At 25.1% G+C, this 14,327-nt stretch overlaps 1 protein-coding gene and 1 long non-coding RNA gene across 2 annotated transcripts; one reads left to right on the top strand and one right to left on the bottom strand.

Annotated features, from left to right (window-relative positions):
- Nucleotides 1-759: 759 nt before the first annotated feature.
- LOC114928130 (uncharacterized) lies at nucleotides 760-7,019 on the bottom strand. Its single transcript, XR_014925572.1, has 3 exons — nucleotides 6,594-7,019; nucleotides 1,420-1,574; nucleotides 760-807 (listed from the first exon to the last, which is right to left on the bottom strand). It is a non-coding gene; the product is annotated as an uncharacterized LOC114928130 (long non-coding RNA).
- Nucleotides 7,020-7,912: 893 nt separating this feature from the next.
- CSN4 (COP9 signalosome subunit 4) lies at nucleotides 7,913-11,766 on the top strand. Its single transcript, XM_029299216.2, has 8 exons — nucleotides 7,913-8,097; nucleotides 8,166-8,245; nucleotides 8,938-9,056; nucleotides 9,172-9,308; nucleotides 9,384-9,498; nucleotides 9,578-9,767; nucleotides 10,399-10,776; nucleotides 11,180-11,766. Exons 1-8 carry the CDS (start codon nucleotides 8,015-8,017, stop codon nucleotides 11,311-11,313), a joined length of 1,236 nt encoding a protein of 411 aa, XP_029155049.1. The 5' UTR covers nucleotides 7,913-8,014; the 3' UTR covers nucleotides 11,314-11,766.
- The last annotated feature ends 2,561 nt before the right edge of the window (nucleotides 11,767-14,327 follow it).

The raw sequence follows: 14,327 nt of genomic DNA, 5'->3' as shown, positions 1-14,327 counted from the left end.
GCGATATCGAGAATAGCCGTGCTCTCAAAATATAGATCGCGCAATAACGAGTATTTTTCATTGACAGAATCCAATTTAGTCACATGTCCCCGCGAACTTATGCAGTCTAATATATTTTAATCAGATTCTCCTCCAGAGAAAAATGTTAAATAAAAATTATATCTCATCGATCACTTAAATTTTCACCAGTATGCTGCTAAATAGCATACAGTATGAAAAACTGAATATATAATCGCGAATAAAAATGCAATATTTTAAAATATATTATATCAGAAACTATATGTGTGTATCACTTTGTCCTACAATATTTTCTTTATCAATAATTGTTCTTTAAAATATTTATAGTTCCTTTGAACAAGAGTTCTAAGAAGAGTTTTGCCTTTTAAAAGTAAAAAATATTATTTAAAATCAAATAAACATTAGCAAATCTCTTTGTAAATCTCTTACATAAACATTAAAATAATCGTTTGAAAAATTGTACAATTATTTTCATCATCTGAGCTCTTTGGAAACAAAAAATGTAAATGTTCAGAATGCTTCAATACCAGAATTATTTCGTAATAAGCAGAATTGTCGAAAATCGAGTGGCATTTTACTTCGATATGTTTAAGTAAGAGATTTGATAGTCTTTATTTAGTTTTAGTTAATCTTTTAAATTTTTAGAAGGAAGAACTCTTAATTATTTGTGAGTTCCACGAAATAAGACGCTTTACACACTCTATATCGCTACAGAAATATTATAAAATAAACAATTTCTCACTCACCGATACGATGCAATAGCGGAATTGTAATGCACAGCATATTGATCTGAAAACAAAATATTCAAATTATGTATATACATAGTGTAGTGCTTAGATGATTTTAAAATTAGCTAGATAAAGATGAGATAATATGTAAATTCATTTTAAATAAAATAAAGATGATTTTGTTTTAAATATAGATAAAAGATAAAATTATATGGCGATTTATCTAGATACTTTTCTAGATTCTAGATAATAATTTTTAAACTGCTTATGTGAACACAGATATAAAAAAATGTAAATTAAAAAAGGAATATAAAAATATATGTATTCATATTTTTATTTATAAATTTTTATCGCTTACTGCGTAAGTTCTACTATTTAAGTATTTTTATGTGTTATGATTCTAAACCAAAATTATCTGAAAATTACTCTAGATAATTTAATAAAGATACTTAATACTTTTTTTCATCTAAAGTACAAATATAGATAATACATATTTTTATTTCTATATAAAGATAAGATAACGCCAAAGTTTTATCAAGATAATCATTTATATACATTTTTGTAGATAACAGCAAACATTGCGCGTGTGTGTGTGTGTGTGTGTGTACAGAATGTCTGGAAACAATCAAAACAAACAATACAGTTTAGAAAAAAATATTTATAATTTGCATACCTCACAGTTGCCCCACTGTCGCCCGATGCCTCCCTGGGCCTTCTCCTCCTCTCTTGGTCCTTCGTTGCACTCACGACACTCGCGAAAACGAATAATTACGATCGTCCGGCACTTTACACAGCACTCCCAACACGACGCGTGAATCGCAATGTTACCTGTAACAAATAAAATGCATACATATATTAGAATAATCTTAGTTTATATTATAACATACACAGTTTAAATATGTAAGTTAAAATTAATTAAACATTTTTTTATTTAATCGCCAGAACTATTTTGTTTAAAATTTAAACTATCAAGAACTCCAGAACACTATTGAAAGTAAAGCCAAAACTTTCAATTATTTATGATTTTCCATTAAGCAACATTATTATTTTAAAATTTAATTAGCAAAGTAACGCTTTATTAATATTTTTTGACAGAAATCAGCTGATTAAAAATAGATTAATATTTTTGACAGAAATCAGCTGATAACTGTCAAAAATGTTAATCGAATGTATAAAGTATTATGATAAATTATTTACACACACACGTAAAAGAGTCTTCAGTGATTCAAAATGGATGTGATTCAGAATTCTATCAACTATAATATATTTGAAAATTAATATAATTTATTTATAATAATTACCAAACAAATAATTTATAAATTATAAATATTATGATTAAATATAATTAATATTAAATAATTAAAAATATATACAACATTAAATATTTTTGTTTAATTTTATTATAATCATTACCTAATATAATTAATGTATTTTTTAATTAAAATTATTATATTTTTTATTAAAATTTATTAATATATAAAAATAATATTTAAGAATGTTTATGTACTATTTTTCACATGTATAAAAAAGTATATAAAAACATTTACATAACTTGATTACTGTATAAATAACATCCTTAATCTTATTTTGATACAATGTCTCTGTAATGTCGACACATTGTCTTATCTCACATTACGCGGCTGATAGTAACAAAATATTTACATGACCAACTAAAGTGCTAACGACTCGGATCAATGATCAAAGATAATACTTGTCTTACTCAGGTATAAATGTCTATCTGTATTGATTTTCTTTCTATTAGCATCCTCTAAAAACAAATAAATCCGCTAAAAAATTATATCATTTATGCATTTTGACAATTTTTTAAAATATAGGTACAATAAAATATATCACCAAAATATATCGAAAGAATTAAAAATATTCTAATAATCGAGTTTAATTTAAAAAAATCATATTATGCGTGAAATAGAAAGAGGATAAATAATATGTGTATAAATTAAAAATAATAAAAAATTGATATTCTATATTTTATAACAATTATTATTTTTTATTACATAATTATTATTTTTTAATTAAATATATATAAGTGTCTATGTTCTTTAATTCCTCTAATTTAATATTTAATTTTTAAAAAATCCTAGCTAAAAATTTTATTTACGAAAAAATTTGTATTAAACATTTAATTATTATAGAAAACTTTTTTATTGAGAAATTCGATCTTGATAATATATGTATATGTATATCGAGGAACAAGTTCTTGTGTACGTCAAGATCATAATTGTCGAAATACTATGTTAAAAACATTTATTCTTTTCTTTCATCACGTAGAATGTCTTCTAGCGGTACAGACATCAAATGCGTAAGTAGAATTGATGTTTTCATAATACCCAGGAACGAGAACGATTTCTTTGCTAATATGGATCGAAACATTCACTTTTGTAATTTGCATCTTTTGATTATTTAATTAATTAAAATTTACTCGATAATAATTCGCAAATGAAATTTTTCACACATACACACATAATTCAATCTTGTATAACTATAAGCATAATGCATATAATAATTTTCTTATATACTAAACACGAATGAAGTAGACATTATATTATAATGCCAATCTAGATGATCAATCACTATCAAATTATTAAAAAAGGTTCTTCATCAATTATGCATAAAATATTATTAAATATTATTAATTTATCTATTATTGTCATTACATACGTACATTCAAATTTATTAAATAATATTATTACGAATTATATATTATGTATTTTTATACATTATTTTAATTTTTTAATTTATATATTAATAGCTTCAATATATAGATTTAATTTATTTTAAAAAATGGACATATATTTATATGTATATACATACGTGTGTGCATGTATTATATAAATAAGTAAATGTATGTACATTTTTAATTACATTAAATCTTTTATATTAAAGCTATTAATATAAAAATTAAAATTAAAATATAATTTATAAAAATACATACTTAATATCTAATGTAATATATAAAAATAATTGTATTTTTTATATGGAATAATAAAATAATTACTATATTTTAAACCGCAATTAAATACGCATAAAAATGCGTTGAAAGAAGCTGTATGTTGCTGCAAGTAGTGATACACATTTCTTAGAAACTACATATCGCGAAAGATGAATCGGTCACGTCACAAAAGGATAATCTTTCTGGAAGCCAAGGTGTTTCGGTTCATCATGATAAAAAATGATTTATCTTATACTAGTTAATCTAATATAAGATATTTCACTTAAAGATTTCCTTGAAATTTTCAATATATTTCATATTTAATCTTTAATATTTTTTGATAAATTTTAAATCAATCTTTTCCGACATCAATTATATTTTTTATAAAAAAAAGTTTAAAAAAAGCACAGATCTCTACGCGTGCCTGTTGAAAAAATTATTATGCAAAGAAGGGTTGCTTTTTAATGCGCATATATTTATTGATTAACAGAAGAGTTTGATTGTTTATCATTTTCTTTATATTGAGAAAAACAATTATCTTAAAATATATTGTGTATGCACTTTTTTCTGCAATAAAAAATTTTAATTATTTTGAATCGTTTTTATTGCCTGCAATATATATAATGTCATCAGTTATATAAAATTTTTATTTTTTACATAAAATACTTTAAACTTTGATTTCTATTCACATATTTAATACTTTTTGTTTCCAATATGTTGTATATTTTAAGCAATTGATTAATTATAATATTATTTTTCTTTATTTTTATTCTATGAACATCGGAAGAGATTTTTCTTTAATTTCTCTCTACTCTTTTTGTATATTGGCTTTTCTTATTTACTAAGTATATTTATAATAGAATATTTTACACATTATAAGAGAATACACATTTCCATATGAAGAAACATCAACGCTCATAATATATAAAAAATTCTTTTACTTTTTTATTCGATTGATTAATTTTATACCGTGCAATACAAAATGTTTTCTTGAATACAAATATTATAATAAGTTCCTATTCATTTCATACATAAATGACTCTAATAAAAATATATAATATCTTTTCGTTACAAGATATCGTTGTTCAGAATCGATTGCTATCTTCTAATGATGTATAGCAGACTTGTTTGTTTCAGAAACAATTCCATAAATCTATGAAATATAGATGAGAACGAAAGAGATAAAGTAATATTTTAGGAAGTTTTATTAAGTATATTTTGACTTTTGGCGTCAAATAAGGTTCGAGTTTGTTTTATTGAAAAATATAAAGAATTCTATCTTGTAACGGAGTAAAAATCTTTCTTGTAACAAAAAAACACTATATCCAGATAGATGCGTAATCTTGAAAGTATTTTAACATTCACCAGAGAGTGCATAATGATAGCTGTTGTATACATATTCAATTCAGACAACGACTTGTAATATCATATACATGTAATAATCACAAAACTGTACTTGTTTTAGTCATCTTCTGATAAAAATTAAATTGAAATTCAAACAATATTGAAACAAAAAATACGATTGTTATTTTTTAGAAAATGCGTCGTTTAAAATATTAGGTATATTTATGTATCTATTTATATTGTATATATCATTTAAAAAAAAATGTTTTTAAATAAATTTTTTACATTAAATAATTTTTTTACAAATTATATATGTATACTCTAAATATGATTATATTATTCTTTCTATCTTTTTTTATTTTTAATTAAGTTTGTCATCTTCATTAATGTTCATATATGTGTGATTTTATTACATTTCAAAAAATTTTTATTTTAAAATATATATATCTCTGTTGTAATTTTCTGGCAATAATTATTATTCATACATATCAAAAAAAAAAAAATATATATATATATATACATATATGTGTGCACACTCGAATAAAATGTAAGCATAATATACACTTTATCATAGAACATTTTTAATATTAAAAATAATAATAAAATTTTATACATAATTTGTTGTACTGAATCAGCACAATTTTTTGATGTTATTTCTTTCTAAATAAGAAATAAACAGATTTAAATAAATATAAATAATAAAGTACATTAAAGCTAATAAAATACGTTAAATTAATAAAGTAAATATATAAAAATATGACACTTCTTTGTAGAACAATTTTTCTTAGTCACGTAATTTTTGTCATGTAAACTTTTATCAAAAAGATATTAAAATTTTTTTAATTACTTTTTTCTTTACACGCAAGAATATTATCATGTTTTATTATAATTAAAAAAGATATTTAATTTTTATAATATACATAATTACAAAATGTTTCATTTTAATATGTATTTATTTTTATGTAATAAATTATTTTAAGCAATTGATTAATTATATATACTAATTAGCAAAGAAAATTAAAATGTACAAAATATTAAAATATCAAGTGTATATAAATATAAAAAACAAACAAACTTATTTCTTAAAAATTTGCAACATATCAAATAATATAACAGTAACAAATTAATATACATAATTAAATTATATAAATATTATATGTAATAATTGTAATAATAATTATATATGTATCTAGGCAATCAGATTAAATTATATAACCGGATTTCCTAGCTCCGATTCGCTCCAATTTAAATCTGACACTTCTGTATAATAAAAATTGCAGTCACGCAATCGAAGATCTTTAAAGATCTTTAATTATGTATATTAATTATTACTGTTATATTATTTGATGTTACAAATTTAAGAAATCAGTTTTCTTTCTTTTATATTTATACACTTGATGTTCTAAATATTTTGTACATTTTAATTTCCTTTGCCGATTAGTATAATTAAGACCAGAAAAGTCTCGGTTTTCTCACGCGACTCTCGCGACTTTTAAATCCGGAATTCGGTTCGGACCTCGCTTTATATACACCAAAAATGATAACGCACTCACCTGCGCAGTGTACAATCACGGCACTTTCTCCCGCGACGAGACCCGGAAGAAAAATCTTGACAACGGAGCGCCCACGTGTGCCCAACCTGCTCCACCTTTGAGATACATCGACTCGAGATTCGAGATAAGTCAAAGCACGCGAAACATAGGACACACGCGTACTTTACTATCAACAGATAACGCGCGGCTACTTATCGACACCCGAAATATGCACACAAAAAAGAGGAGAAAACCAATAATGACACATAACACCTGTTGCGCGATCATCACAGACTGAACAGGCCCATTAAATTCGCCATACTGAAGATCTGGCATCTCGCAAGAATCGTATTCGACGCGCCATCTCGCGTCGATTGTCCGACACTAAATGTGCTGCGAAAATGCATGGTGCTTTGCATCTATGCAATTTTATTTGTTTGACGCAGACGAAAAATATATTTATTATAATATATTTATGACATATGTTATTAATATTCTGAGATTTTTTTTCTATATATTTTTTATATGTATATATTTAATATATTATTTGAAATTATTGATTGTAATAATTAATTAAAATTATACATATATAATGTATGATTTATTAAAATTGCTTCAACAAAATAAATAATGAAATAATTAATTTTTTTTCGACTATTCTCCGAATTACGAGGGCGACTTCCTCCACGACGCACTCGGAATCGCCGATGTTCCACAATTGAGAAATATACCATATAACAATGGCGACGCGACCTTTGTCATACTCGACCTGCGATTTTCGCGAAAATTACGAGCCTAGTTCGCGGAATGATACTCCGACACGACGATGCGAGAGTACGAGCAGAAACACGTAAACGCCCGCTTGAAATGCGATCGACGACGCGGAAAAACTCGGAAAATTTCGCGTCGAAAGCGCGGCGATAATTCCCGCGATCCGGCCTCGTAAACTTGCGCGCGCGAACTTTCGGCGGGCCCGAGCCGGAGCTGTGACGTCACGCGAATGTTAGATTGTGTTCAAAAATGTATTCAGCTAGTGTTCCTTGAATATTTATATTATTATTATTATTTATATTATTATTATTATTTATATTTATATAAATATAAATCAAAAATATAAATATAAATAATAATAATAATAATATAAATATAAATAATAATAATATAAATATAAATTTTTACTTTTTAAAAATATTTCTATTTCAAGGGACACTATATTCAGGGTGAAGCGCTCGACCAATCAGAACGAAGAGATCCTCGGTCTCCGATTGGTCGGTCGAGTTTCGCATTTTGACAGACGGATTTCCGAACGCGATCCTGAAGTTTCTTTCGACGTAAACTGGCTATATCTATATAAATGTCAGCACGTAGTAGGACGGTGTATATAACCCGCGTGTAGTGCAACAGACGGAGCGATATTAAAAGTAAAATCATCGCGAAGAAAGATGGTGGTGACAGTGGCTTCCGTACGTCAACAACTCACAAATCTGGCGCATTCCGGCGGTTCACACAAAGATCAGGCCGAGAAGTAAGTTTCGTAGAAAATCGCAAATCAATTCTCCCTCGTTCGCGAATCAACTTAATTCTTCTGTTTAGGTATCGTTCAACTTTGGACATGATATTGTTGTCTTCCGGCGAAGAACTAGTCGATGCCCTGAAGACGTTTATCGAAGCAAGTATGTTATTTTTATTCTACCACTAGTGTGTCTTGAAAAAATCCTGGGAACGATTGTGACGCCTTCTCCTCGACAAAAATTCTCCTGATCTCAATTATCATAGATAGGTTATAAAAAAGTTTTTTACAATTTTCTAGGAGATATTTTATGTGTGCACATGTGTCTCTAGAAATGCGGAATAGCTATTATTATCTCATCGATTTTGACAGTATTATGTAGTTTGAATTAAATACGAAAATGACAGGATTAATAATTATTAATAATTAATTTGTTGTTAAAATTCAATCATTTTAATTATTTTTTTATAGCATTCAGGCAACGTTTGTAGTCACATGTTTTAACACATTTTTCCCAAATATACATATCTATACAGTTACCGTTGCTAAAATACATTTATATACAATTTTATTGAAATTAATGACTTATTAGCTATTCCACATAATTATCTCTATCTGTAATAGAGTTGTAATAACATATTGAGTTACTCATCATGATAATTTGACATTAAATTAACATTTTTGTGTTATATGTAATCAGTTTTCTCTCTAACATATATATATATATATATATATATAAAACTACTACGAAAATCTCAACTATTTAATTCGACATTATGATGCAAATATTTGACATTATTTTTATGTATATATTCCAAAATTAGAAAAACATGTATAGATAAATTTTTATTCTAGTTGTGAATGAAAATGTGAGCTTGGTGATTTCGAGGCAAGTTCTGACTGATGTTAGCAGCCGTTTATTATTTTTACCTGATGAGATATCAAAAGCTGTTTCACATTACACATTAGATAAGGTAAATCATTATTATTCTATTGGTAATAAAATGATAAGAAAATAAATATATAATTTAAATATTATATAGAAAACATATTTCTCTCCCTTAATTAAAATCTTTTACATGTATGCAGGTTCAGCCACGTGTAATTTCCTTCGAAGAACAAGTAGCTAGTATAAGACAACACTTAGCTGATATTTATGAACGTAATCAGAATTGGCGAGAAGCTGCAAACGTTTTAGTCGGTATACCATTGGAAACAGGACAAAAGTAATGACATTTATCAATTAAGATCTACAAATATTTATACATATTTATCACATTGATGAAATTAATTCGTTTCAGGCAATATACCATTGATTACAAACTCGAGACTTATCTTAAAATTGCTAGATTATATTTAGAAGATGATGATCCAGTTCAAGCTGAAGCGTTTATCAACCGAGCGTCACTTTTGCAGGTAATTTCTTTTGTTTTTTTTTTTTGTAAATTTACTTACAAGTGTGATAATTATCTCATTCTTTCTGTATTGTTTGTAGGCCGAGTCTAAAAATGAACAACTACAAATCTATTATAAAGTCTGCTATGCAAGAGTACTAGATTATAGAAGAAAGTTTATAGAAGCTGCTCAAAGATACAATGAATTGTCATATAGATCTATTATTCATGAAGACGAACGCATGACTGCTCTTAGAAACGCATTAATTTGCACAGTATTAGCTTCTGCAGGTGAGTGATTCATTAAAATTAATCAGAGTTGAGTAAATTAATTATTTTATTAAATTAAAAGTTAAATTTAAAATTAATGACAAAATTAAATTAATTGTGTTAAAAGTTGCATCAATGAAAAACTAACTTATTTAAAAGTTGAGTTAAGATTAAATTAAATTAAAAGTTAATTTTTAAAAACATTAAATTAGAATGTCAATTTAAAAATTTTTAAATTTAATATTTTATTTATTAATTTTGATTTTTCTATATATATGAATGTATTTTTTTCTTTCTAACTACAATTATGAAAAAGATAAAAACTAATAGTATCTTTATTTATTTCATTATACTAAGAATTGATGTACATCATAAAAAATGATGCTTTTATTAAAATTTAATCATTATTGAAAATTGTCCAATATTTAAGATTTTATAGAAAAAATAATGTAATTCAAAAATGACAAAATATTTAACTTAGAAAAAAAGTTAATAAGTTTAAGTTTTAAAAATAATTAGTTAAAATTAAAAAGTAATTTATTTTAAATTAAACTAAGTTAAAGTTATTAACTTTTTAACTTTTTATTTATTTATTAAATAAAATATTTAATATTTTTCCCAAACTCTCGTTTACATCATTCTTATATTACAGGACAACAGAGAAGTCGAATGTTGGCAACCCTATTCAAGGACGAACGTTGCCAGCAACTTCCGGCTTATTCGATCCTTGAGAAAATGTATCTGGATCGTATCATTCGGCGTTCGGAATTGCAAGAATTCGAAGCGTTATTGCAACCTCATCAGAAAGCATGCACCATCGATGGATTAGGCTCCACCATACTCGATCGTGCCGTCATTGAGCATAACTTGTTATCAGCTAGTAAATTGTATAACAACATTTCGTTCGAAGAATTGGGCGCATTGTTGGATATCCCACCCACTAAAGCGGAAAAGATCGCCAGCCAAATGATCACCGAAAGCAGAATGAATGGATATATCGATCAGATAGATTCTATAGTACATTTTGAAAGTGAGTTGTCTGCTGAACCTTATCTAGATATTAAAGCTCCTGACTCTTTGCCGCATATTAGATTATGATACGTCAGAGACGAGAAAGCACTGAAAATTCTTAGATGCCATTTTTAAATATATATATATATATATATATGTGTATATATTAATACATAAATATTTAATATGTTAAATTTTATATACATATAGAATACAATTTTATATATATATATATATATATATATATTAAATATATATTAAAAATTATAAGCCATTTTTAATGAAAAGATATTTCGAAATGGTATCTAAGAATTTTTAGTGTATTTTCTCGCTTCTGACGTCACAATTCCAATATGCTTGGCGAGAAGCCAGGAGCCTGAAAAGTCTCACATCATCTCTCTCATTTCTTTTTTTCTACACAGCGCGCGAAACCTTACCGACGTGGGACAAGCAAATACAATCGCTGTGTTACCAAGTAAATCAAATAATCGAAAAGATAGCTCAAACCGAACCGGAATGGATCGCGAAAGCAATGGACGATCAGATGGTGCATTAATATAGATTTTCTTTAATACGGAAGAATCATTATCGTCGCGCGAGAGTAAGAGAATTTCATTTATAATAATAATTGTATATTAATTCTATAACAGAGAATCAGAGCCAAAATAATAATCATTTATAATTAATAGCTCATTCTTCAAACGCAAATATTGTCCGATATGCACGTTGTTCATTGTATTTATTTTCTATAATATAACATCTTTCGTTAAATTTTTCAGAAGTATATCCACATTGTTTTTTAAAGGATTAATAAGTAAATATATGTTTAAGATATCTTAAACGCATATTAAAACTTTACATTCTTAAAACTTTACAATATCAGGTTCTAGTATTTCGTTAACACTTATTATTAAAAATGGAACTAATAAAAGATCAATAAAATTTATCATAACACAAATAAATGTAAGTTTATTTAAAGGAAACGTTTTAAAAAAATTACTTGTTTTCAGTCAACTCAAATAAAATCATTGTATATGATAAAAAAATAATGTAAATTCTTGTAAATAAATCACATTTACATTTCGTACAATGTTCTTTACTAAACACACAAATAATTTATAATAAATAATTGTTGAGAGGAAAAACTACACATATATATATATATATATATATATATATATATATATATCTATTTCTATTTCTATTTCATAAATATTATTCCCTATATAAAATAAAGCAGTGGAATTACAAGTAACTATACGGTTATTGTGTCTTTTGAATATATGATCATTCCTTATCACATGTGTGATAGAACAATCTTATAAGAAGGAATAATATCTAAGGCAAACATCGTAATTAAACTGGCAGTATTCCCCTTTATACACAAGAAACAAGGAAACTGTTTCTTTCTTGCAATAGGAGACTGACCTGAATAATTTTTCACAATTATAATCTGTACATGTATACATATATAATTGCATTATTATTTATATGAATTAGAAGGCATCGTATATGTTTATATAAGTGACAGTACTAAATAAAAAAATGCATATACATTTACCATCAATCATACTGTGTTAATACTATTGGGGTGTAATTGCATACAAATATACATGTTGTGCATTTTAAAATCTGATACTATCTCTATCAAAAGATAAAAGTCATACTTTGTAATGATAAATAATTGATACTTTGCTGAAATGATATAAGATATTACTAGACACTTTTTATTACATCTTTTAAATTTATAGTATTGATGAATAAATCAATACTCTATATTATTAATTCGAAAAATATATAAAAGAATAATATTGTCAATATATTATGATTATATATGAACATGTATTAGAGAAAACCAAAATTTTATATGTACAGAGTTTATTACCGAATTTTCTAAACCATGCCAGTATGTACGAGTATAAATAAGGAAAAATATCTGAAATCTATAATTGTTTTGTTATAAAGTAATATATATATATATAAGAGAACCTATAATTGCTTCATCATAAAAAGTTATAACTAAAATATGTGGCTTTAAAGAAATAATTGAATTTCCTTTTATTAGTTATACAGAATAGAATACCATGAACGATATTTAATATATATTTAATATTATATATATTAATTTACTTTAATATATATATATATATATATAATAATTTTTAATATATATTATATTCAATATATATATATATTTTTTTTTAATTATTTATATGTAACATTATTTTATTTTATATTTATATATAATTTAACATATTAAATATTTATGTATTAATATATATGTATTTAATATATATATATTAATCTGTTTTATACAAATTGTATCTACTATATATACTTCAAAACGAAATTAAAGGTCATTCACGTAACTTCTATTGTTCAATTAGAGTCACTGTTCAGTTTCAAACTATCGATCATAAAAGCTGCGACACGAAATTGTACGATAATAAGTTCCATTACTTATAATTATTTTATATTGATATAAACGGCCAATATTTTAAGTTTTTAATGAAACAGTAATAATGTACAATTAATAAAATTATATTTATTATGTTGCATAAACAGATTAAATAAATATCGTGTATTGATTTTATATTCTATTAATTATATATAATATATAAATTATATATAATATTTTAAAACAAGCCATTATATTATTTTTATTTTATTTTTTTGTCATATTTTTGTTAAAACTTTTGAATAAAACATATTATAGGCCCCTCTTCTCTTCTGTTTATATTTTGTTTATGTATTTTTCCTTTTTTTTACTCGTAAAAGTACTAGCTGAAAAATCTTGGCATATCTTGTATATATGTGTATGCATATACATATATATGTACTTGTATATACATACATATAATAAGAGAGAAGTAAAAAAAGTATAAGGTTCGCAATTAATTAATTTTTTAATATTTTATTTTTACAAAAGTGCTTACACATCTCATACAGATACATCTTTTCATTACTTTTCGATACAGTCTCCTTTACTGAAACACTTGTCTAAGCATAAGATGCATGAACCAAAATTCTGTCAGTGAAGAATCTTGCATTTCTTTTTACATCCTTTGTATTTCATGCAAAAATGGCTTTGTCAAGTTGTCACTTTCTCATTTTAGACAAGTATCCCAATTAAATATATTGAAAAGTAGTGTGAGAATGTATCTATGAGATATAACATTTTTTTCAAAATAAAATTATTAAGAAAATGAATTAGTGTTGGAAACCTTTATTTATACTTTTTTTACTTCCTCATATATATATATACACATACATCTATACATATATATGTATGTATATATATATTTCTTTATATGTATATACATTTTTTATCTTTTTTTATTTTAATCGAATTGAGATGATTTTTTTTCATTTTTCATATTATTGCACTAATTTCCTTTTTATGCAATTTCAATATACTGAGTGACCCATTTTAATCTATAAAAGATTTATATTTCGGAAACTATGTTGAATTGAAAAATGTGATACATTTGATACAAATAATACATTGAATATATAGGAGGAAATTTGCTAGATGATGTTGTTAAGCAAATTTAGAGATCAAAATTTTTT

Source organism: Nylanderia fulva, unplaced genomic scaffold, assembly GCF_048542155.1.
Source record: "Nylanderia fulva isolate GAGA-0341 unplaced genomic scaffold, ASM4854215v1 Scaffold43, whole genome shotgun sequence".
In the NCBI taxonomy this organism is placed as follows: domain Eukaryota; kingdom Metazoa; phylum Arthropoda; class Insecta; order Hymenoptera; family Formicidae; genus Nylanderia; species Nylanderia fulva.
Note: the sequence above shows the minus strand (reverse complement) of the source record. Positions and strands in the feature narration are given on the sequence as shown.

Excerpts from the sequence above, each read along its gene's own strand:
- CSN4 (XM_029299216.2), top strand. The coding sequence starts at position 8,015 with ATGGTGGTGACAGTGGCTTCCGTACGTCAACAACTCACAAATCTGGCG. Across the intron at positions 8,098-8,165 it reads CACAAAGATCAGGCCGAGAA|GTATCGTTCAACTTTGGACA; the intron begins GTAAGTTTCGTA and ends TCTTCTGTTTAG. Across the intron at positions 9,499-9,577 it reads ACCGAGCGTCACTTTTGCAG|GCCGAGTCTAAAAATGAACA; the intron begins GTAATTTCTTTT and ends TATTGTTTGTAG.